The sequence below is a fragment of the Myodes glareolus genome, chromosome 4, assembly GCF_982192425.1.
Source record: "Myodes glareolus chromosome 4, mMyoGla1.1, whole genome shotgun sequence".
In the NCBI taxonomy this organism is placed as follows: Eukaryota; Metazoa; Chordata; class Mammalia; order Rodentia; family Cricetidae; genus Myodes; species Myodes glareolus.
In genome coordinates, this window is record NC_142029.1 from 117,955,387 (window position 1) to 117,978,328 (window position 22,942).

Consider the following 22,942-nt stretch of genomic DNA (forward strand, 5'->3'; position numbering starts at 1 on the left):
TAAATATCTTTCATGGACTAGAGCTTTACATTACATTCATAAATGAGCTGCATAGGTGCAATACCTTAAGCAAAAAATGGAAACATACAATACAGTATAGCAAAAGTAACCTTAAATTTGTATCAACATACCAAAATCCATACCAATGTAAAATATTTGAGACTAGTGATTATTCAAAAGTACTCTCAAAAATTCACCCTTTTATGTCATCATTTCTGTATTATATCCCTGTCTTCCTTTCAGAAAAGATCCTGAATCTAATCTCCTTTATTTAGCTTTCTTCCTGACCATGATCAGTAAGAATTTGTAACTAATCTCCTAAATATTGGTAAACATTCATAACACATTGAATGACAACAAACAAACAAACAAAACAAAAAGACACCCATCCCACTTCTTGGGAATGTGGGAATTGCCATTTCTTCTTGTTGTCTAGGGGTGCTAAAATATTTGGGGGGAACCCTTAGAACATTAGGATGGTTGTCAAGTCCTGGCTAGAATAGTCTATCAGGCTAGAGCATCTCAGCCAGCATCCTTGAAGCTGTTGTGGCTGTAGAACTCTCAGAAAACTGTAATGGAGACTCTCTCTCTGGTTGGTTCACCTAAGCCATCAGTTTTCATTGGTATCTTGTCCCCTTGCTCTGAAAATGCATAAACTTTCAAAGGTAACATACATAACACAAGTATGGATTATGTGTTGTATATGAGCCAGCCAAAGATGATATTTTGTTTTATGTTTCAGCAAGTAAAATGTATGTCACCTATCTTGAGGTTTTTTTTAAATCTATTTATTTATCTATTTATTTATTTATGCCTGTGGATTTTCAGGGGGTCTTTCCCAATGAAATCTGATCTCTGTCAACCTTGAATCCACAGCCTTTCTATTTTTGTGGAAATAAAAGCAAAATCTCTTTCCTGGTGTAACATTTTTTACTTCCATTTTGATGTTAAGACATTAAAAAAAATATAGAATGGCTTAATTTAGTGGTTTTTCTATTTCAGTGTCTCTCAGCGGCTGTTGTTTTCTCATCAGCAATCAGAACATTTAAAGCCCTACAACACCATATTGTATCCAGACTCCCTGTGTATTAACCATGTACATGACTTATTCTTATTTTTAATTACTCTCTTTAAAGACTTTACTCTATTTTAAAACTATTTATTTTTATAACTGTGTATATCTCTTTTTTCCCCTCTTGAGCCTCCATACATTGTTAAATGTGCTGTAACCTGTTAATTTTTTTTCCTGTCTGATCCTGCTTTACTGCATATCTGTAACCTTTTCTGTCTGCATGAGCAAAAATTTAAATCACAGCATAGCTTAGCTCATGGCACGCTGGTGGCTCAAGCCTGCATGCGTCTCTTTATTGTGACCTGCATGAGAGACTAGGGGACTAGGAAGCCATGTTTGGCTCTTGTTTTTGTGTGTTTGGAACCTTTTTTTTTTTTTTTTTTAAGCTTTCAGGTCTTATGTGGAAATATGTGCTTCCACATTGGACACCATTTGTAGTGAGTCTTTCTCTGTTTCACCAGCCAGCTCCCAAAAAATCACACAGAGACTTCTTAGTAATCATGAAAGCTCAACTGATAGCTTAGGCTTGTTTCTAGCTAGCTCCTGTAACTGAAATTAACCCATTTCTATTAATTTACACACTGCCATAACCTGCTTTCTCTACCTCTCCTGGTTTCCACTCCCTCCTTCTTTTCACTCTCCTGTCTGCTCTGAAAATCATACCTAGCTATTGGTTATTCAGCTTTTTATTAAACCAATCTGAGTGATTGGTAAAGGACTATTCCACTGCAACTTCATATTATGAACAGTTTTCTTTGTATATTATTCTAAGTATAGAGATTCAGCTTACATGTGGTTTTAAAATGCTGGCTTCTGGGTAGAGCATTTGCCTATCACATACAAGGTGTTGGGTTCAGTCCATGGCACTATATGCATCCCCTCCCATCCACACATCAGAATGCCAGCTTCTAAACTTGTCAGAGAGTATTTTCTTTTCCAAAGTTCTACTTTCTCTCCAACTTAAGATTCAGTTGTCTAAATCTTCTTTTAAAATTTCTTTTCTTTGTTATTTAATCCATTGAGTTCATTTGGTGCTGCCTGTGTATCCATGGCTGTGGGGTCATGGAGGAGCCTAAGAGAGTGGCTGTCTGCAGCCATCAATTACCAATAGCTCTTCAGTAAGGACTAAAACTTCTTAGGGTTCCCTCTCCTACCATGCTAGAATTTTTAACTGGGTTTATCTTGGAGAAATCTTTATCAGGTAACCAGAACTACTTTGATTTCATATGTGAAATAGCCATGTCATGTCTGGAGGAAAGCATTTCATGGTACTCCTCCACAGCTTCTGGTCCTTACTTTCTTTCCTCTTCCTCTTCCTTTGTGTTCTGAGTCTTCAAGCAGGGCTTCATATAGTCGCCCATCTATGACTGAACACTGACAGGCTCTTACATTCTGCTCTTTGAAATACATGACTATCTGCACTAACCATTACCTAGTGCCACAAGATGGACACTAACACTGTAAGCGTTGGAGCTTGGATGGAAAGGTATCCTGGCAGTTGGGAGCCAAAGAATACCACAAACTCATTGTAAGAATTGCAGCTCTGCCCCAGCAGACATGTTAAAGCTCTGCTCCAGGGAAAGGTTTCCCCAGGGAAGGGTAACAACTCTGTCCTGGCGGGGGCAGTTCTGCTACAGCTGGACTCCACTGCTGTGACAGTGTCTCTCTCACAACTCACCTCACCTCAGATTTATTTAGGAGGAAAATCCAGGAGGGTGAGGCTACAGCAGCTGAGTAGGGTACAGAACCTACATAGGGCTTCTTGCTGTGGAGGCAGAGCTTTCCAGGGTGACTTGGATTGGTGGGTTTTTTTGTTTTTTGTTTTTTGTTTTTGTTTTTTTGTTTTTTGTCTGATTCTGGGGCAAGTTCAGGGATTGTTGGAATTTCGTGATTAGAGATTGGTGGAATTTTGTGCTTAGGGATTGGTGGAATTTCATGTACAAGATCCTCAGGGATTGGTGTAATTCTGTGCCCAGGGATTAGTGGGATTCTGCAGCCTCACTCTGGGGAAAGATCATGGATTGGTGGGATTTCAAACACTGGTCTTGTGGTCAAGTCAGGGTTAGGTGTTTTTCCTTGGCCTTTTTTACCCTTACAAACACAAAAAGGGAATTTAACAATATGACCTTTGGTAGGAAAACAATATCATTAGGCTCTCAACCGGGACTCCATGACTTTCATAGTCATGGGCTTGACTATGTCACACTGCTTGGTATGAATTTGATCTTTGGAGTAGGCCTCAAGTCCAGTTTTGCACTTTTGCACCAGGGAGCTCATCTTACCTGGCAGGTCAGTAGTGTTGCATCTAGGGTCCAATACTGAATAAGACCATTGACGTCTCCACAAACAGACTGCATAGCACCTTCCTGCAACATCAAAGCCGCAGGACAGAGTTGGTTTAAGGTTGATGTGTCACTGTCCTGTAACCAAAGTGTATGATGTGGTACAGTAGTGTCTTGGTTATGGTGGGGAACTAAGAGGGTGTGAAACCAGTAACTAAATGTGATTTTGATTTTGGTGAGGGTTGATTTTAAGGTTAGTTCTTAATGGTGCTTTGGGTAAATTATTTAAACTTGTAGAATTGTCCCTTCATTGTGGCATATATATACGTGTGTGTGTGTGTGTGTGTGTGTGTGTGTGTGTGTGTATGTATGTGTGATTAAATTCTGTGTGTTAACAGAAGAGTAGGAATTTATTTCTATGGCCATTTCTTAGGGTAGTGATTGGGAAGTAGGGTAGGGAACCATAATGGTCATGTCAGGTCAAATGCCTACTCAGAGAGCAGGGCATTCCACTAGCTCTGTGTGTGAGTAAACCAAGCCAAGTCTACTGTAAGCAAGACTCATCTGTTACAGACTGAAAGATCCTCTGAATCTTCCTTTGCCTTCTGTCCCATACAATGAGTAAAGAAGAGTGAGCCCACTAGTTAGGTTATTGAATATTACGTTGTTCTGTTTAACATCACTGTCGTGCTTTAAAACAGTAGTTCTCAGCTTTTCTAATGCTTTAACCCCTACATACAGTTCCTCATGTTATGACTCCCAACCATAAAATTTTATTGTTACTTCATAATTGTAATTTTGCTACTGCTATGAATCATAATGTAAATATATGATATGTGACCTCCAAGGGGATTGCAACCCACTGGTTGAGAGCCACCAAATTAAAGTGTTTTTCCTTAAATCTCTGATAAGTATTTTATTGTATCTTAATGAATATAACACTTATAAAACATTCTAATTAGCAGTAAGAAAAAAAAATGGTCCCCTTCTTTATTTGCTTGATTGTTTCATGAAGGGCTTTCCTATGTGTATATAGAATTTCTTTTTTTATAGCTCCAGTCAATGTTGTATTGATTTAGGCTGGTGTGTCTAAACTAAATGAAGCCAAAGCTCTTGTGGATGAGCTGAACAGAAAGGCCGGCGAGCAGAGCATACTGCTTCGGATGAAGCAGGATGAAGCTGACGCTGCCCTTCAGGAGATCACCGTGTCCATGCAGGTACTTGGGGAGGGTCAGGTGCCAGTAGATAAACAGGTAGAGGACATCTGTAGCTGCTTGTCAATCAGTATGAAAAATAAGATTTTTAACTTGAATTAAAGGGGATCATTCATCCATACTGGCTCGCATTGAGCTTTAGAGAACATGCATGTCATTTTCCATGTTGTTCATACTGATGGTGCCAAGCCTTTAGGTCCCTCATGCTCATGTGTGTCTTAGATCAGTGTAGACCTGTGTGCAGCCGACATCGTCTGCCTTCTCCTCGCCACACAGGATGCCCTTTAGCTCACTCTCTCCTTCAGACTTTGACATTTCCCCCTTTTAAAACTTTCAGGTTAATAAAGTACCTTTTAAAATCATATTTATACTTTGACGGTATGTTCAATTTTAATTATATTTCCTAAGCATCACCTTTCTTTTGTTGAACTTATTCCAAGGAAACTTTTGTGAGCTTGTTCTTGGCCTGGTGTCGTGTCTGCCTGTGCTCTGTATGGTTTGTTCATTATATCACTTTACCTCCAGCATCAGAGGGTTGCGAAGCTGGCCATCCCTCTGTGTTCTGCAGCTGAATCTCCTTTGTGTGTAACTGTCAACTTACCCTTTCAGCCCGGTTTTGCATTTGTAGAATAAGGCAGACTTGAGAACGAACTCATGATTTTCCTATTCCGTGTTTCTGTTTTGTTGATGGTAGTAAAATAGAGCTAATATTTGGGGACATCTTATGAATCACACTAGATCTCTATGCTATCATTCTGTCTCATCTATTTCTCAGATGTAGTATTTAATTGTCCTGGTTGTTCTGTGTGTTTTGTCAGCTTGACACAAGCTAGAGTTACTTGAGGGAGAAGGCCCTCAAGTGAGAAAATGCCTTCATCATGTTACTGACCAAAAATTATTCTTTAAAAAGATTAATGTTTTTGTTGTCATGCTTTTAAACACTGAGTGCGTTATAAGTGATTGTAATGTCATTTAACTATTCCTGCAGGATGCAAGTGAGCAAAAGACAGAACTTGAAAGACTAAAACAAAAAATAGCAGAAGAAGTTGTCAAAATTGAAGAAAGAAAAAGTAAAATTGATGATGAATTAAAAGAAGTACAAGTAAGTTCTAATGTTCCAATTAAATGTGAATATTTTCCTTTCACATATTTGCCTAGCAGTGTATGTGAGCTTAAATATCACTGTGGCTCATTTCTTTCCCACCACTGTTGTCAGTGTGGTCTGTGCCCCAAGTATTAGACATGGAAGTGGCCGGAGAGCCTGCCAGGGGTGAAACACCCCAGCTTTTCCTACAGCACAAATTTCTCTGGAAAAAGGAAAAGTATCTCAAAACAAATTAGACTCGCTAAATTAGAATGGCACACTCATGGTGGCAGGATATTTTACTTGATTATTGTGAACTTTCTTTTCTTGGTGTGTTTAATAAAGGAAGGCAATTAATAATTATAGTCATTGGACTGAAATGCCAGTTGTATTCTACATGCTGTCTAAATTGTTCCTGGTTTTTAACAGCACATCCATTGACACTTCCTGATGTTTGTCTCTTAGCCTCTAGTCAATGAAGCTAAGCTGGCTGTTGGAAATATTAGACCAGAGTCTCTTTCAGAAATCCGCTCACTACGCATGCCGCCAGATGTAATTCGAGACATTCTTGAAGGAGTTCTGAGGCTAATGGGCATCTTTGATACATCGTGGGTAAGCATGAAAAGGTAAGTTGTAGAGGTTATCACGGCTGAGAGGGGCGGGACAGCTCACATCGCCAGAGCCAGGAAGCAGACTAAACATTTGCTGTAGCTGATGTATCCTTTTATTCTGTCTGATGCTCCAGCCTATAGGACTGTGCCGCACATGAACCCTCTGGAGGGGTGTCAGGGCCTTACTAATCTCCTCTCAAACTGACAGTCAAGTTTAACTACCTCAAGTTTCAACACCTGTTGTCCGCTTTGTACCCAAACACATCTCCTTAAACCATAGCATTCTACCGCCTTGTCCCTGAAAGGCATTCCATCACTAAGTACATCTGTTCATCTTCGTGAGATCCGAGTCTTCATGGTTCTAGTATTGCTCAGAAGTCCAAAGTTTCTTCTGAGACTCTAGGCAACCTCTTATCCCCTCTTAGCCTCTATTAGCTCCTTTAGAATTAAGGAGCAGGCTGTATACTTTAAACAAATAGTGACACACTATAAGCATTCTACAAGGAAGGAATTGGGGCCAAAGCAAATCTGCAAGCCAGTTTGGCAAACATTAAATTCTTTGGCTTCATGTCCATATCTGGAACGCATAGCTTAGTCATTTAAATCTCCAGTTGTTCGGGTAGTCCTAGTCTATATTCAGTTCACATGGCCTCTTTTTTGGTATAACTTCTTGCTTTCATTTTCCCATGTTTCTGCTCCCTCTAACTTCCTTAGTAATCCACTTTATCTTTAGATTCACTCATTACCCTCTCAAGACCTACTGTACTCTCCGTGGCTTCCAGCACTTTCCTTTGAAATCTTCTACCGCCCCATAATTCTTGCACGCTGGATGCCGTCAAACCCTGCAAACACACGAATAATGCCAGGTTTCTACTAGCTTAAGCATTAGCTGGGCCTGCTCAGATGATGTCGGCTCTGCCTCTGAGTGCCTCAGTTACTGATTCCAGGGACACCCTTGTCACACGGAGCTAGCTCTCTGCCCATAGCAGAATCTTTGAGATGAGATCATGCCTTTACAGTCTTGGGTCTGCTGATGCTTGAGATCCTACCAAACTTTTTTATGCCTTGTCCCATGGTATTGTGGTGTTTTGTTTGTTGTTGTTTTCTAATAGCCCAAATCCCTTGAGCTGACTACTGATTATTAATTTATTGGATTGCTAATTATATCATTATTGTTATTTATGCATTTATTGACTCCAGCCTTATTCTGTTTTTTTTTTTTTTTTTTTGGAGAAACTGCAGGATTTTAAAATCTTGCTCTGCTTTTTGCTTACAATTTTCTCCTTAAGCCCAAAGCAAAGCAGTCTATGATAATCTGAATTCTGGATTATCTTGGAATTGTGTCTGCCATTTTGATTGAACTGTGACTTAAATGTTCCCTCACACAGCACCTCAGGTAGGTGCTGGTAGTAACAAGTTCCTGGCCATTGTTACTGTTTGCAGTCTCATGAGCCATCTTTCTTACCAGCCTTTTTCCCCGTCTTCTAAGCTCCTCCAGCAACCTCAGGCTTCACTAGCCCATCTCAGCACACGTTCCCAGAGGCTCCGCGCCACACTCTTAGGAGTGTTTCCAGCAACCGTTCCCCTCTCACTGTCACTTTTGTGCTCATTTTTCCGTTTTTGACAAACAATAATGAGTATGTGAAGTGAATGTTCTCGTCCCAGTATTTTTAAGAAATTCACTCTGAACGAGTTTTGTAACTTGTCTTTATTCACTGCTAGAAAATTTTAAGCTCAAGTCTGTCTGGCTCCATATTTCATGATCTTAAAGCTCCTGATCCCTGTTAGAATTAACTTGCTTTAACTAAAATTCAAACTTGGTATGATCTTTTGGATCTTTATTCCCTGAGTCAGGACGTCTCTTTCCCAAGACTTTATCTTTTAAAAAGAGACAGATTCTGACAGTGTTGTGCGGTCCCATCGTTTTCCCAGGTCTCACTCTGTTCATCATGTATCCTGGTATTTATTAATAAGTGGTTTCAAATCCTTCTTTTTGAAGAACATAGTGTTCACATGTCCATCCTGTGCTCGACACACTCATGTTAGGTTTCTGTCTTAGTTATTCCCCAGTAGCTGGGATAAAATACTCTGTCAAAAGTCAATTAAGAGAGAAAGGACTTAATGTGGTGCCTGGATACCACCCATCACAGTGCGGTGCCAGGCTTCAGGAGCTTGGCATAGCTAGTCACAGTACAGCCAGTGTCAGGAAGCAGAGGGAGATAAATACTAGAGGTCTTCTTGCTTTCTCTGTTTAGACAGACCAAGACCCCAGCTCATATGGCTCTCCCCATTCGTATTACCTCGTAGGCGCGCTAAAGCTAGACCAATATAGAGAACTGGCACAAGCAAAGGTTTATGTCGAGGTCACAGTCAGTATGAACCTTACATTGGCTAAATATCTAAGGCATAGTTTCCTTAGGAAGTAGGTTTTCCCCTGTGATAGCATCCCACCATAAGAACACTCCTTGAGGGCACCCACAATGCAAGAGGCCACTGTGAGGGCATGTCTCACAGTGAAAATTGAACTGGGTCTTGAAAAATAGACAAGTTCTTTTCTAAATACCATCCGTTTTCTTCATCCACAGAGCCAACACAAGTACTCACTAACCCTGAGTTATCTCCAGTACTCAACTAACTTTTTAAAAATTATTTATTTAACTTATTTATTATTTATTTAACTTCATTTTATGTGTATTGTTGTGAAAGTATCAGATCACCTAGAGCTGGAGTTTTAGACAATTGTGTGAGCTGCCATGTGGGTGCTGGGAATTGAATCCAGGTCCTCTGGATGAGCAGCCAGTGCTCTTAATCCCTGAGCCATCTTTCCAGCCCCTCAAACTGACTTTTATCTAAGTACATATTATAGAGCTTACCCTGAAATTTCAAGATAGGTGTGATTATCTCAAAATCTAAAAATCTTCTTCTGCAAGTGATTATTCAAAGGAAGAGAGGAATGCCCGAGAATCTTGAAGAATGGCCATTGCATTTAATAATTTATTTAACCCTTACATAGAAAAGCCTTGTGTTTTCACTATAGTTACTGATGAAGACAATGTAATTACTGTTCTGAGAGTTTAATACTTTGGGGATGGTTTGGAACGAGAGAGGGAGGAGAGAAAACAGAGGAGAGGATGGTGAGGAGAGAGGAAGGTAGTGGAAACTCAGGGAGAAGGGAGAAGTTAGAGTAATACAGACAGAAACTAGAGAGGGCTGAGAGTTAATGAGGCACAGAGCCACTTGACTTCAAGTTTTTCCCAGTATATTGGTGCTGGGGTTTGTGCTGTTGAGATCTACACTGTTGATGAGGAGTCGTTTTTTCTTCTGGACCTAGAGGTCGGGATGGGAATACTCTAGGAACTTCCTTGAAGACTCTAGAGCATGAGGGTCTATAATGGTTGACATATGGTGGGGTGGGTTTACTGCTGTACAGTGTGGTTCTCACACTCCATGTCTGGCTCTGGTTTATTCACTGGATGGCAGATAGACCGCCTCACACTGAAAACTTGGGTTTCTTGTTTATTAAAGCATGATAGTTATTAGCTCTGTTAAATCTTCATATCCTATTCCCGTCAACTCATGGAAGTACCATCCACAACACATTTATTTAGAAAGAACAGTTTTTACTTGCCCATAATTGAATTATTGTACCTTCTTCCTAGCTTCCTTGCAAAAAGGGGTGTGAGAGAAGACATTGCAACTTTTGATGCACGGAACATCCCGAAGGAGATACGAGAGAGTGTGGAGGAGCTTCTCTTTAGAAACAGAGCATCTTTTGATCCAAAGGTAGCTTATTTTTTATGCTGCGTCACTGGCTTTTTACTGTGGGATGCCCTGTTATTACCGTTGTCTAGAGCCTTGGAGCTAAAGTGAAGGAGGAACAGCGCTCAGCTTTGCTGTTCTGTGTGGGCTTTGACTCTAGAGCTTGCTCTTTGCTTACCCCTTTCTCTCTCTTTCCCCACATCATTCCCACTGTCACTTTTTTCCTCTGCTGGGTGCATCTGCGGTAATGAGCATCTATTTCCTCATACGTGTATCAAATTTCTATGATTCTGATACTTTTTAAATTCTTTATTTAAATGTTAACTCTTCTTTGACACCAGTAATAATGCTTCCAAAATTCCTCTAATTTAATAAAAACTTATCACACGTAAAAGGAAAAGGCCATGTGCACTCTTTAGAAAAGAGACAGGAGTCATGTTGGTGCATGTGTATGCTAAAGATCAGGTGTGTTTAAGGATACTGACTGAGCTACAAGTAGACTTCATCAAAACTTATTACTCTCAATAATTGTGTAGATAAAATGTTGACATTAGCTTTGCATTTGTCTGATGTTGAGTCGGGTGTGGGGTAACTTGCGATGACTTTTTCAGAACGCTAAGCGTGCCAGCACTGCAGCTGCACCTCTGGCTGCCTGGGTTAAGGCCAATGTACAGTACTCCCATGTCTTGGAACGGATTCAGCCCCTGGAAACAGAGCAGTCAGGATTAGAGTCGTAAGTATGGATGGTCTGGCCTGCATTGCCGTCAGTTTGATGCATGTATTATATTGTTTGTACTTATTTTGGTTTTGGGTGTTTGTTTTGCCTTTACTTTAAAATGACAGCTGACAGAGTAACCTTTCAGATGAGTGGGTGAAATCCCAAGGTAAAGAATTTAGCAGATCCAAAGAGCAGCCAACTTGAGGATGGGCAGCAGAAGCCCCTGGCTTCTCCTGTGTCCATGTTGCTGTGTCTGTGAACAGGTGGGAGTTTCTTCCAAAGAATCAAAGTAGGAAAAGAATGGATGAACATGTAGGACTTGTGTAATGTCACTTTGACATTGAAGTTCTGGGAAATATTTAAGATATATTTCCCCAAACAGCATCTGAGCAGGTAGGAAGAATATTCAACTACTTAACTTTGGAGACGGGAGATAACAGGTTACTATTATTACTAATTCTAAATGTAGACCAAGATGTTTGTTGAATGTGTCATTAACTTTTGACATCACCTGTGAACCCATTGTAGAGAAAAAACTTTAATTCTTCATTATTAATTATATGAAAAATTTGAACTAAATAATTTTGTTTTTTATTATTTTGACAATGAAAATATTTTGTTAGTTGAGACATGTGTCTTATTAGTTTATCTGTCTTGCACATCTTTTTCTTGCCCCCCCCCCTTTTTTTTTTTACTAACTGGAGGCTGAGCTCCAAATCTTGAACTTGTGAAGAGAAACTGCACAGCTGTGCTGCATCCCTCTCTGAGCTGCTCCCATCCTCACTGTGCGGTTGTCCTCACTCGGACATTGGGTCATCCTTTCTGTTCACGTGCTGTGGGTTTATCTGCCACCTGTCTGCACAAGCCTGGAAGCATAGTCGATGATCTTTTGGTTTTCTTTTTCCGTAGTGTTCTTCTTCTTCTCGGATTAGTCCTCTAGAGTCCTCTTAATGCTTGTATCTTGGAACTTCTTGTCATCATTGTTCTGGGCAATTCCTCTGTATCTTTTGTTTATATTTTATTATAAACAAATTTATTTATTATAAATAAATAACTTATATTTATTACTATAAATTTTTAGTTCCCTGTTTTCCTAGAATATATCTTTCATTTCCTATGAAAATGTACATGAGACAGAAGTATTTAGAGCTCTTTACATGTTTATTCTTTTATCATATATGTGCAGTATCAGAGTGGTTTGTATATAGTGATTCTGATGGGCTCATTTCTTCATGTGATTTGTGGCAGAGCTTCAGCATTGCCTGGGTTTCTGTTAAATGTGCAGAATGAGGTATACTTGTGGTGGACGAAACCTAGTGTCTGTTTGAACTGATTTCAGTGCAACTGCACTTCTGATGGTGCAGAACCCGATTTCCCGAGTGGAACCCCATTTCTGCTGGCTTCCAGGGCGTAGCTTTGCTCTTGAAAAAGGATGTTCCCCATCCTTTCTCTGTTACCCTGTATTTTCCCTCTTTGAAAGGTTTTAGGGCCCTGTTTCTGGTGGACATACAGCTAGTGCCCCTGTTAGTCCTGAACTATTTTCCCTCAGTAGTTTTTTATTTTTGTTTGTTATTCCCTCAGTAGTTCCTTCTGTCCCTGTCACCGTACAGTGGGGCATACAGGGCTGCAGGTCTGTGAAGTCATCACTCAGGAAACTGCAGCACACTTACTGTCAGCAAGTCCCAAAGGAGCTTGGTTCTGTGGGTTGTTATGTTTTTCCAGGAAGCTCTTGCTTCTCTTCTTATTTGCAAATGCACTGCCCATTTCACAGGTACAGTTTTCAATTCTTGCTTCAGTTCAAGACAGGATGATGTTATTGGAATTATTAATTTTTAAGGTGTGCTTCTTTTAAGGGCAAGGAAATCCTTTTTTGAGGACCCTTGGATATGTTGTCCACCTTTGCTTTCCTTTTCCTGACATGTTTAGGTGAATGAATGATCTCCCCACACATGGCATGTGGTGCACACCAGGACAAACCTGAGGCTCTGCCAGCCTCCTTCATTTTTGTGATCAGGAAACTCTCCTAGTCTGTTATTCAAATGCTGTAACTAATTTAGTATTTTCTTATATCTGGTCTTGATAATTTTCGGGTTCTTGCAATAATTATGACACTTTGTACAAAATAAAGAAAAGTCTCCTGTGCGGAGCCTTGGTCCAGGGATTTGGCAGTTAGTGCACATAGTACATCTGCCTGCCGTTCACACCTGTGCTCCTGTGTTCTAGTTTCTCACAGTGCTTCCCACTGCTGCACTGTTCTGTTTGTGTCTTCAGTGCCCTGTTAGTCTCTTCCAACTTTCCATTTTTTCCTCTAACATTCTTTCTATTCACTTGAGGATGTTCTTTTTCTTTTTCTCTTCTTCTTAGCCTTCAGTCCAGTCCTTCCTCCTGTAATCATGTGTTCATTTGCTTTGTTTGGTTCTGGTTAGAAAGCATTCTTGACATGCCCAGTCCTTGACTTTGAGTAATGAACATACAATCATAGACACTAGAGTGTGTAGTTTGCGTTCCCCCACTTCTGGTGTGAGGATTAAGTGTTCAGGTGTAGCTTTGCTGGGCAATGACCACTCTTCAGCATGGGGTGCCTTTCAGAGTAAGAGTAGTATTCACTTTTCCCGTAAAGAAGTGTCTTGTCTTATAAATATCTGGTGTCAGTTGGGCTAGATAGAGTTGGGTGGATTGTCAGCTACATGTGTTGACTTTTTGGGTTGGCTTAAAAGTCTGCTTTTAGTGGAGGAATGCAATTGAGATCCAGCCTCCAGTGCATCTTACAGCTTTTGGACACATTTGTGTCTCCAGCTTTTCGGTTCCTTTTGGAGACAGTTGCTGCTTACCTTCTCTGAGAAGTTTGGAGTTCTGCTTATTTTATCATTCCTTCTTGCAGGCATCTCAATTTTGCTTTTTATTCTGACCTGTCAGTCTTTATTTTTCAAATTTTATTGAAAGTTTGTCTGTGCCACACATTTGAATTCTCTTTATTATATATCAGGGTGTGTGCATGTCTTTTATTGGTATTATTATATATAGTTCTAAAAGATGGTAGATGAACATGTTTACTGTTTTCTTCTTCTTCTTCTTCTTCTTCTTCTTCTTCTTCTTCTTCTTCTTCTTCTTCTTCTTCTTCTTCTTCTTCTTCTTCTTCTTCTTCTTCCATTCACAGGTTTCAAGAAAGAATGCAAGTTACATCAAAAGATTCGCTTTTAATTTTAGCCTTGTTTTATTTGTCTATGCATACATGTCCTAACATGGAACTGTGCTGGTTCTGTCACATTTGTTAGGATATCAGTCCTTAAAGTGCTACTTAAACCCTGAAATCTAAAACAGAATGATGTCTAACATTGAATCCTACTTCAGGAATTTGAAGAAAACTGAAGACAGAAAAAGAAAGCTAGAAGATCTTCTTAACTCTGTTGGTCAAAAAGTGTCAGAACTCAAAGAAAAGTAAGTCCAGTTTGGAATTGTAGCATGCCTCAGCTCATTTGAAAGGTTTCACATGTGGTTGTACCCACTGTTTTTTCCTCCTTTTGAGTCACTATCCAGTTGCAATAAGGAGAGAGTAGTTGACAAAGTGTTGTTACTTAACTACATGACTGCTCATGTCTGTGCTCCCAGTACCTGGGGTGTGAACAAAGAGCATCCTTGGCTACATGGATGGTTATAGGGCAACCTAGACTACACAGACTCTGTCTGGAAAAAAAATGAACAGCCCAAATAAATATTGGTAATACTTTTCTACAGGTTATGTGTTTCTCCTTGTGGTACTAGGGGTCAAAATCAGGGCCTTGTGCATGCTAAGGAAAATTGCTAAGTTTAGAAAAATCATAAAAATTTGTCTTAGAAATTTCCTTTTTGTCAAGGGAATGTGGAGATGTGGTTGTAGAAGACATCCCAGCATGGACCTCTGGCCTCCACGTGTTCCTGCACAGATGAACATACCTGCACATATTCACACACACACACACACACACACACACACACACACACACACACACACACACACACATGCATATACAGAATACACAAGACACTGTTAAAATTGGGCAGGTAGACAGTACGTGAGAGATGATATACAATGAACCAGATATTTTGTTTCATCAGGTAGATATTTGAGAGGATTAGACCAGGAAGTAAGATGAGAGGAAGAGAGTAGGTAGAATGTGCTCAAGAAAATTTTAAAGATAGAATATTTTATCATCGTATAAAAAGTTCACATGGTAGCTGATGGGTTTGTGCAACTAGAATAGGAAGAAAAGCAATTCTAGAAAATAGCTGACTATTCTTAGGATCAAGACCTTGAGTAAACACTGGGAGAAATGTGTATAGAATGTTGCCTGCAGGGCCTGTGTCCCAGTCCTTGAGTACAGACTGATGTACTGATTGGTGCAGAGAAGTGTCCCTAGGGCTTCTTTGGGTATATTCTGCTACTGAGTGCTGCTCGAGCAAGAATGAAAGACTTCAAGTATGTATGTTTGTATACTTGTCTTGTTAATGGTATCTCAGACACACATGTAATCAGTATATTCCAAGGATAACTCTTTTGTTCCTAATTGTATGTTAATGTTTTCTTAGATTTCAGAGCAGGACTTCAGAAGCTGCCAAACTTGAAGCTGAAGTCAGCAAGGCACAGGAGACCATCAAAGCTGCAGAAGTCCTGATTAGTCAGCTGGACAGAGAACACAGGAGATGGAACACACAGGTTTGTCTAGGAGTAGACAGGAAACCTGGGTGTAATGAATGTATTTTCTTTTCTAAATAAGGAGACCAGGACAAATATCCATTAGTTTATAGCTGGCCTCTGACAGATAACCCTGAAGTGAATGATGAGTCAGGAAGTGAGCTCGTCTGTAATCAAAGTGTCTTTCTATGAACATACCTTAGGAAAGTCACTGTTGGCTTTGGCTTGCCCACCTTGTTGATAAGAAGGGCAGGGAGGGCAATGATCTGAGGGAACTTTGCCACAACAATAAGATTAATATTCAGCACTGTTCATCAATTGTTTTTATTGATATGTTCCATGATTTCAACTTTGGCAACTTTCTCTTAAAAGTTATTTTTAATTTAATTGTGTGTGGTGGATTACATGCATCTAAGAAAACATGTTTATAGAAATATTTTGTGTCTCAAACTTTTAAAAACTTTGAGTTCTTACTGATCTTTTGAAATTTTGGAGTTGTTAAGGTGTTCCTACTTAAATGAGTGTTGGTTTATTTTGCTAACTGGAACTGTCTTCTGCGGGAGTGCTCTACTTGTGCTGTCTTCTTCCAGGTCTCTGAGATATCGGAGGAGTTGGCTACCCTCCCCAAAAGAGCTCAGCTGGCGGCTGCGTTCATAACCTACCTCTCTGCTGCCCCGGAAGGCCTCAGGAAGAACTATCTGGAAGAATGGACTAAGGCAGCTGGTTTAGAGAGTTTGTATTGAATTATTATGAGCTTTAAATTTCAGTGTGACAAAAATGGCCCTCCACTTCGGTTCCCTTTACTTCTCTTAATTTTTTTTTTTTTTTTTTACCTGTATGTCACCAGGGATAGTATGGCTACTTCAGATTTGCTAAATCTCATGAATTTTTTTTTGTAAATTGTTTAAATTACTATAAGTTTTCTACTCCTACATCCATATGAGACACAGACCTCCCTCTAAATTATTTTTAATTTTGCACAAAGATAGCCAAATATGTTTTTTATTAACATTAATATCACATGCCAAGGTAAAATGGGAGGCTCTAACTTTTCTTATGAATTTTGTGGTTTTTACAGCTTATTGTGACTGTGAAACATTCATTCATTCATTCATTCATTCACTCATGAATGCTGTTCATTTTCACTTTTTGCAAAGCTTTTTCCTGGGTTTATGTTTTAATGCACAGGAATGGGCATGAGGCCAATGCATGCCACAGCCCCCTGTGCTGGTCTATCTGTCTGGTGCTGGTCACTATGGTGCCAGTCTGTCTGTCAGGTGCTGGTCGCTGTAGTGACTGTTTGATGCTTTTGCTTTTCAGAATTTGATCTAAGGAGATTTCTTTGTACTGAAAGTGAGCAGTTGATCTGGAAAAGTGAAGGCCTTCCATCTGATGACCTGTCTGTAGAGAATGCCATTGTGATCCTACAGGTAACTGATATAATAGTCTCAGTATTATGCTGAAAGCTGTCTAGCCTGCAGTGTAAACACGCTGTAACTCTGAAGCTGTTCTTTCTTTTGTCCAATAAAATGGGAAAAAATGACAATTAAAGTTGACTATCTACTGTTCAATGAAATTTATTTTCAATGAAATAGAAAAGTGTAAGCTAAGATGGCCTTTTATGATGATAAAATACTTAAAATTGAACTTTGTAGTAATCATAGTTATATTGTAGAGTACCCTGAATTAGCTCATACTATATTTCTTTCATAAATTTTGTATTTTAATTTAATTTAATTTACCAAGCAAAATTCTTCAATGAGAAAAACAGTTTTGGGTTACAAGTTAGAAATGAACATCTGTACATTTTGGAAAATTCTTCATATCGTGTGTTTTCCTACAGTTGAAAATGCTTTCTTGGCAGTGAATATGAAAGTCACACCGAGAGCCATGGTTACAAACATCATAGACTAGAAACGTATTACATTATTCAGTGGCAGCTTCACTCTGCATTCACTCCATTCTGCCTCCTCCTCCCCTCAGTGTCTTTCTCTCACCGCCTCCCCGTCCTGGCCTCACTGTCTCCTTCTCACAGTTATGCTCTTTTCTTTTCTTTATGACTCGATCACAAACTTTAAATGAAGTTTGGTTTTATCATTAAATTGGCGTCCCTTTCACAATTTTCTCCATTTGTTTATTGCATGTGTGCGCATTCATGCATGAAGCTCAGAAGACGTTGTGCAGTTCTTTTGTGTGGTCAGGCTTGGGGCCACTGCCTTCATCTGAACTGCCCTTGCTGGCCTGTGCAAAGTGCGTGCTAACTTCCTTCCTGTCTCAACAGATTACACTTTATACACCATTATTTCTTCTCTCTTTCCTCTCTATAACCCTTTTTTCTGAACATTTTTTTTCTTTATTATCTTACCACCCCCAAGTGTGTGTGTGTGTGTGCGTGTGCGTGTATGGACATTAAATGTTCCTTCTTAGGTAGCATGAAAATATTTTATATGATTCTTGGCTTGGATCCTATTTATTTCTCTAATTTGTTTTGTTTTATTATATCTATTAATCAACTGTCCATACTTTAGGTGTGTTGCCTAGAAGAACTCACTGACTACAGATTGAATGGTTTATTAGTTTAAATTGATTTTACTGTTTTTTGATTTGTTTTCTGAACAGTTTTTTATCTTATTTTGCACTGACTTAGGCATCTGGCATCTCAGTTGCTTTTGCAGATAACATGCTGTGTCGGGTGTTACCTGTGTTCTGTGTATTTACACTGTGTATTTCTATCATGCTTATCACACTTATTGATTCTTCTTTCAAGGTTTTGGACTCATATTCCTTCTGCTCACTTCAGTTATTAAAGAAAGTCATAACTTGCAAGTGTTGATAAGTCTGACATAGTGGCATTCTCATGCTATCCTAGACTGAGAGGCTAATGCAGGAGGATTTTGAGGAATTCAAGGTCATCATAGGTTGCATATACATAGTGAGATGATATCACAAAACCTTAAAGCAAAACAAACTACAAACAATTCCCCCAAGAGCTGTGATGTTTTAAGAATTATTCCCTAAGAATGAATGATGGCGAAAGTAAGCCTTTAGAAAATATGTTTATGAGAAAATATATGTATATATTGATAATAACGAAAAGACAAGTTTGTCTTCAGAATTGGGTTTCATAGTCAATATGGGAAATTGCCTGTGATTTTAACTTTAATAATGACCTTATATTAAGTTTCATTTAATATCGACAAGTTTTTTGAATACTTATGCACACTCCTAATGCATCCTCACTGTCCCCCCCCCAAAAAAAATTACTTGGAAAATAGATTAATTTTTTACTATTATGGTCTACATTGTATCCCAAGTCTAAGATATGTTAGGTCTGAAATATGTTGTAGTTAAATGTGTGATTGGGAAGCACATGCTTAATAACATGTATGAACATACTAGGTAACATTTGTAAAATGAATTTGCTAAGGATTGAGCTTGCTATGTAACTAAGGGTGACCTTGAACTCCTGATGTTTCTGAGTCCACTCCACAAAGCCCAGTATGTATAGGCTCATGTCAGCATACCGGCTCCCTCTGTCTTAAGGAGTGGATGGATTTGATCGAGACAGCTTCCCTCTATCTTTCAGGAACATTGGCTTTTACTAATTTCATGTTGACCAATTTCAGTTTGTTTCCATGTTAAAAATGTATCCCTCTCTCCTCTGCCCACTCACCAGCCTGTTATTCTTCTAAAAGGATTCAGATGAGCCTCTTGTTTCGCATTTCTGTGCAGTGGCAGGTGGCCACTCTCTGAATGTGATGTATCGGATAACCTAAGCGTGCCCTCTGTTGCCCTCTGCATGCTCATGTCCTGTTTCTCTTACTTTTCTCTGGGAGGTAGCATGATCTTAACTCAGTAATTTAGGCCCAGACCTGTGACTTGTTGTTGCTAAATGCATTTCTCAGATATCTCCAGAACCTTCATCTTTACTGACATTCACTTCCTTGGCTTCATTTTGTACCAAGAGAAATGGCTGTGCCAGCAGCACCTTCCCCCTTGCGTTCCTTATTTCCTTTCTGAAGTGTTAGTCTGCTCCTCACAGTGTCCCTCAGTGTATGCCAGGACTTTCCATTACTCGGCATGTAGCGAGTGTGCTGAAGTTGTCCCAGTGCTCCAACCTCTGCAGCCTCGTTTCCATCGTGGGATTAGCTCCTTTACCTGGATAGACTTTCTCGGCATAGTTTGACCTGGCTTTTCCTACTCCAAGTCCATGTGTCCCTGTGTATCTTGTGTACTTCCTCATAATGCAGTTTTCATTTTTGCTTCTTAACTGGACGTGAAGTCATTGAAGGTAAGAAAATTCGTCTTCCTCATTTCTGGACTCTTTGTCTGTATTGGTGACAACTAGCATTCTAGGTGAGCAAATGAAGGGATGGACGCTCATGATGTTTTTATTTGTAATAATGTGCTCAGTGTAATTTTAACTGGATTTTTATCATGGAACACAGAGATAAAATGTACCTTAGAGAGTTTGTCTAAAGTTCTGTGAAGACGTATACATGAGATGAAAACCGACTTGTGAGTTGGTATAGATTTGTTACTCATACTTTGCTAAAATGAGACACTTAAAAATAAACCTCTTTTTTTTTCTGACTGCATCAGATCATTGGTTTAAAATCATGGGTAAGAAATCTTTTAATTTTAAAAGTAATGATGTTGAGGGTGTGACAAAATCTGCTAGAACTGAAATGTTTATTACTGAATGTTAGCAGAAAGCCAGATTCAAACACACCGTAACACTGAAGAGGCCATTTACTAACCAGGGCCTTTTGCCAGGGGTTGTGCCTTCATACAGTGGAGCATAGAGGCCACTAGGCAAGGATGTCTGGTGAGGAGCACGCAATGGGTGGAGAACCAAGACTCAGAGCAGCGATTGGAAAGTCCAAACACTGTTGCTGATGTAAACTGTTTGGGGGAGTTGTCCGTGCCTGCTACTGCCTTCCTCTGATGTACCACGGAAGTTCCCGATGTGTTCTGGGGGGCACAGCCGAAGTCTCTGTGTTAAACCTACTGCCGTGTGTTCTCTTACCACCACTATAGCAAGTGTGTTGTTCTTTAAGTGAGAAAATTTCAGAAAGATTGGTTGTTTAAAACCATTTACTAGATAATGATTATTTAAAACTATCATATAGATAGGGCTGGAGAGATGACTCAGTGGTTGTAGCACTGACTGCTTTTCCAGAGAACCTGGGTTCAGTTCCCAGCACCTACAAGGTGCCTCACAGCTCTCTCTAACTTCAGTTCCAGGGGACCTGGCACCCTCACCCAAGCATACATGAGGCAAAACATTAATGTACATAACATAAAAATAAACAAATAAAAATATCACATAGGTAATATGCATTTTCTGTTTGTATGTTGCGTTCCTCCATCTGCTCGGCGCTGATGGAGGGCAGCTTCAGTGCTTAGAGCTCTACCAGTGTGAGATAGTCTGCAGAAAGGAGTTCCTACTTCTCTCGACCCTGATGGATGGGTCCCCCTAAGGAAGTCTGCAGAGTATGCTCACTTTATAGCAGTTAGATTTAATTGTTTATCGCTTGATAAACAATTTATCTAAGTAATTTATCCAAGAGCTTTTTGGTGCAGCTACAAGCCCCACCGTCTCCTCTACTTTGTGCTTGATAGAGTTGTGTTCTACAAAGACACAGAAAAGCTAATTTTGCAATGGATCGACAAGTTTTAGGAATTTGTTTTTATTTAAATAAAACTTCACCATTATTTAAAAAGGTTTTTTTCCCCCTAGAGTCGTGTGTGCCCATTCCTGATAGATCCGTCTTCTCAGGCAACCGAGTGGCTAAAGACACATCTGCAAGACTCACGTTTGGAAGTTATTAACCAACAGGTATGCTCCACTTATAATCTAGGTCCTGACTGCAGATACGCCAACAGTAAATACAGCTCAGGCTCTATAACAAGAAGACACGTGCACAATGAGCTGCTTGTAGTGTTTTCTGGGAATCTGGGCTGCAGGTCTGTCACTTCCAGCCAAGCCCAAAGCACATTGTTTTTGGTGCCAGTGCCTCACCTGAGCCCTGGGAGTCCCACCAGTGCGTAGGCACAGCTCCTCGTCCTCAGGAGACAAGCAAACCTTTACACTGTGCCACAGTTAGTGTCAGATGAGCGCCTCGTTTGCCTTACTAAGGAAATTATTGTGGTCTTAATCGAGTTTGTAAGGATCAACATTTGATTAGTTTTTATAGATACTCTTAAGGTATTTGAAAAATTACTTCCAAATTTCACATTCCTTATAAAAGTTTCTATCTTATTTGTATGTGGTAATAATAGCTGGAAATTAAGTGATGTATAATATATAGACATCTGTTATGTACCAGTTGAGACACTTCTTGAGAAATGCATTCTTCAGAAATTCTCCACTATGAACATTGAATACATCCCTGTATCTGACATTGTAGCCTGCCATATGCCTGACTGCATATTACAACCTCTGGCTTTCAGGCCATAGGCCTGTGCAGCAGGGTTATTGTACCAAACACTATACCAGGGATAGTAGCAGTTCATGATATTATTTAACTCATCTAAACAAAGACTGGGTACAGAAAAACATAAATGATAGAAAATAAATATATAAGGGCAGGTTGTATAGAGGCAGAAACCAGCAGCACTGGAGGGCATCATGGGGGAGGTAGTGTATGTCTGGATGTTGTGACAGTCTAGAAACTTCCAGGAATACCCCACTTTTTTTTTTAAATAAGTAGAAAGAATACATTGAGTAAATATTGATAAAATACAGCATGGTGACTCTATAAGCCAGGTGCACAGGTGCATACTCAAGCATCAGGATTGTACACCATCAGTGTGGTGTACTTACAGACAGCTGGCAATCATATGGATACACTCCAGAGTCACCACAATTTGTGCACTGTCTGTTACGGGATCACTGGTCAAGGGGAAGTTTGACTGGTCATTTTGTGGGGTCTGTTGTTGACTGAGTCGTGGGCAGTGTATCATTCTCCTCTGCTTTCACTTAGGAGATTTTGCATTTGTTTTCCTTCCACATGGAGGCTTGGAATAATATTTAAAACTTGGCTTTTGCTAGACAGAAAACCTAAAAATTCCTGATCGATTGTAAAATCTTACCTAATATTCCTTTCACAATATTAATCCTTGCTTATAAAGACAAATTTACAGGAATTTTTCATTTTGTTTTTTTAAACTTGGAACACAGTGAAGTAGTTTCTTTGAATACATGGCCATTTATTGCAGATATTGGAATTTTATTTTTGTAACAACTTGTAAGTATAGTGTAAACTTGATGGGAGCTTTTATATTGTGGCGGACGTGAACATTTGCCATTAGTTGGCACATACTTGCTTATAGGTATGCAGAATGAGAGTGCTCTAAAGATCTGCTCTCCATATTATTTTTATGATTAACAGTAATATAGTAGACACTTAGAATTTAATAGGGAAGAAAGAACTTGTGTTATTTGGATTTTTTTGTCACAGTTATTTTAAAGCTTTATTTTTCTTTTGTGTACTTAAAGTATGAAAATTTGAAGATAATTTATTC

General features: G+C 39.5%; 1 protein-coding gene across 2 annotated transcripts in view; it reads left to right on the forward strand.

Moving 5' to 3' along the window:
- Positions 1-22,942, forward strand: part of Dync2h1 (dynein cytoplasmic 2 heavy chain 1) — a 215,906-nt gene that overhangs the window by 98,052 nt on the left and 94,912 nt on the right. The window contains exons 55-65 of one of the 2 annotated variants that reach the window (XM_048429223.3): positions 4,434-4,571; positions 5,557-5,670; positions 6,118-6,278; positions 9,923-10,046; positions 10,634-10,755; positions 14,092-14,178; positions 15,307-15,433; positions 16,003-16,144; positions 16,733-16,842; positions 20,015-20,035; positions 21,156-21,254. In XM_048429223.3, the coding sequence (XP_048285180.3) occupies positions 4,434-4,571; positions 5,557-5,670; positions 6,118-6,278; positions 9,923-10,046; positions 10,634-10,755; positions 14,092-14,178; positions 15,307-15,433; positions 16,003-16,144; positions 16,733-16,842; positions 20,015-20,035; positions 21,156-21,254 (1,245 nt within the window). The remainder of the gene's footprint in view (positions 1-4,433; positions 4,572-5,556; positions 5,671-6,117; positions 6,279-9,922; positions 10,047-10,633; positions 10,756-14,091; positions 14,179-15,306; positions 15,434-16,002; positions 16,145-16,732; positions 16,843-20,014; positions 20,036-21,155; positions 21,255-22,942) is intronic. The other variant, XM_048429224.3, reaches the window with a different exon arrangement.